Genomic DNA, 2241 nt, shown 5'->3' on the forward strand with positions numbered 1-2241 from the left:
TACGATGGAGTACTTTAAAATAAGCAAGATGAATAAAAGAGAATTTGAATTCTATGAGGAAGTCCAAGGAAGATTTGTCAACATATTGGAAGGTCTGGAGCTGTATACCAGGGTCTTCTCTGAGAGTGATAAAAGAAGCATTCTTGACTGCATCTTTAATTTGAGAGATAGAGGCCGAGCAGGCCTTCTCATGGAAAGAACATACTCTGAGCCGAAGAAATGAATAAGAGGAAAAGGAAGAATCACCATTTAGTGCGGCTGCTGTTAAAATTTTACAAATGACAGACAAGGAAATCTGTTGGGGATACGCAAACATGACCAGGTAGATCCACTACCTCCTATAATAAAGGGGATGATCAAGAGGATGGTAAGATGGAACATACTGCCAGCTTCCTACATCCCGAATAGTTGCTTCATCAATATCTATGTCGAGGGTGATTGCATCCCTCCTCATATAGACCACCACCATTTTGTGAGGCCCTTCTGCACGGTCTCATTCATAAGTAAAAGAAATATACTGTTTGGGAAAGAGATAGATATTGTCGGACCTGGTGAGTTCAGAGGAGTTGTAGAGATTCCATTGCCAGTTGGTTCAGTTTTAGTTCTGAAAGGAAATGGGGCAGATGTCACCAAGCACTGCATTCCAGGGGTGCGACGTCGTAGGGTGTCCTTAACCTGTTATAGAATGGATGACAGGAAAGCACCATACGGATTTCAGCCAGATCCGGAGCTAGAAGAACTAATGTCGTAGGAGCTATGAGAGGGTTGTGCCTCTAAGTACATGCAAAGGGAACTCTTGTACAAGTGCATAGATTAGAAGGTCAACTCGATCTAGACCTTGTCATACCTGATACAGAGGGTCAGAGGGTTCTTTTTTTTACAACAATATGATATGTACCACACATCTCAGCCTACAATGTTTATATGACATGAGATGTTTTGAACGTACATTGATATGGACTATATGTTGTACCGTTTTGAGGCATCAGCCTATGTTTGATCTGTGATATTTTGATTGGAGCAGATTAATAGAAATTTCTTTCAGAAATGTGACATTTTGTCAGTTGCCTTTTTGTGCGATGGATGGAAGCCACGAACCACGCGTTGGTTCAAATTTTCAATGAACAAAGAACGAAACAATAAATATTTAACTAAAATAAAATTCAAACAAAAATAATCACAAATGAATAAACAACAAAAAAAAAAATTCTTTTGAAAATCAACCAAAATCAACCAACTAAAATTAAAATTTTAAAGACTTATTTTGAAAAATTAAAAGTGATAAAAATAAAAAGATGAATGTTGAGAGGATTCTTTTGGTTTCGGAGTTTCTTACTCTTTGTGCACGCAACACAACCATCTTTATCTGCATTAAGTCTCTTCACATCCCCATGGAATTTTGAATTCTGCACAAAACCCCACAAAAATTTACAAATCTTCTTCAACAAAATCAACATTTTCACATGATACATTTCTGTAAATTCAACATCACAAACTCTCTACACAGTTTTCATATGATTCTCTGAGTCAGTACCAAAATTTTGACTCCCCATTTTCGAGATTGGTATAAGACCCCCTTTAATGGAACATGGCATCCCATTCTTAATCCTCAGGGTTGGTCCCTGACTTCCAACTCTCTTTTCAAAAATGATAACTAAATTTCTATTCTTATTTCCGAATCAGTACCTAAAGTTTGAGTTCTTCACATATTTTCATATTCTATTCACATATTCCCCACGAATTCAAATGTGTGAATCTGTATTTTTTCTTCATAAGCACACATATATTTTCCCGCTACCACTTGAGTTGAAGTTGAGCCCCAGAGCTTTCCTCCTCAATGTAGCCGCTATTTTCTTCACTGCCACTTGGATTGGATGTGAGTCCCGGAGCTTTCCTTCTCAATGTAACATATAGATTTTCTTGTTACCACTTAAGTTGGATGTGAGCCCCAGCGCTTTCCTCCTCAATGTTATGTATATATTTTTTTGTTACCTCTTGAGTTGGATGTGAGTCCCAACGCTTTCCATCTCAATGTAGCACATATATTTTCTTTGTCATCTCTTGGGTTGGATGGGAGTCCTAGTGCTTTCCCTCCTTACGTGACATACATATTTCCTTGTTACCTCTTGAGTTGGATGTGAGTCCCAATGCTTTCTGACTCAATGTAGCACATATACTCTCTTGTCACCTCTTGGGTTGGATGTGAGTCCTAGTTCTTTCTTTCCTAATGAGATGCATATA

The 2241-nt window shown here is 38.1% G+C and overlaps 1 protein-coding gene across 1 annotated transcript; it reads left to right on the forward strand.

Moving 5' to 3' along the window:
- Positions 1-364: 364 nt before the first annotated feature.
- Positions 365-751, forward strand: LOC110038310. The gene has a single exon (XM_020743107.1). The coding sequence runs from the start codon at positions 365-367 to the stop codon at positions 749-751; it is 387 nt and encodes a 128-aa protein (XP_020598766.1).
- Positions 752-2241: the final 1490 nt, after the last annotated feature.

The sequence above is a fragment of the Phalaenopsis equestris genome, unplaced genomic scaffold (assembly GCF_001263595.1).
Source record: "Phalaenopsis equestris unplaced genomic scaffold, ASM126359v1 Scaffold232437, whole genome shotgun sequence".
Classification (NCBI taxonomy): domain Eukaryota; kingdom Viridiplantae; phylum Streptophyta; class Magnoliopsida; order Asparagales; family Orchidaceae; genus Phalaenopsis; species Phalaenopsis equestris.

Coding starts and splice junctions, on each gene's coding strand:
- LOC110038310 (XM_020743107.1), top strand. CDS start 365: ATGGTAAGATGGAACATACTGCCAGCTTCCTACATCCCGAATAGTTGC.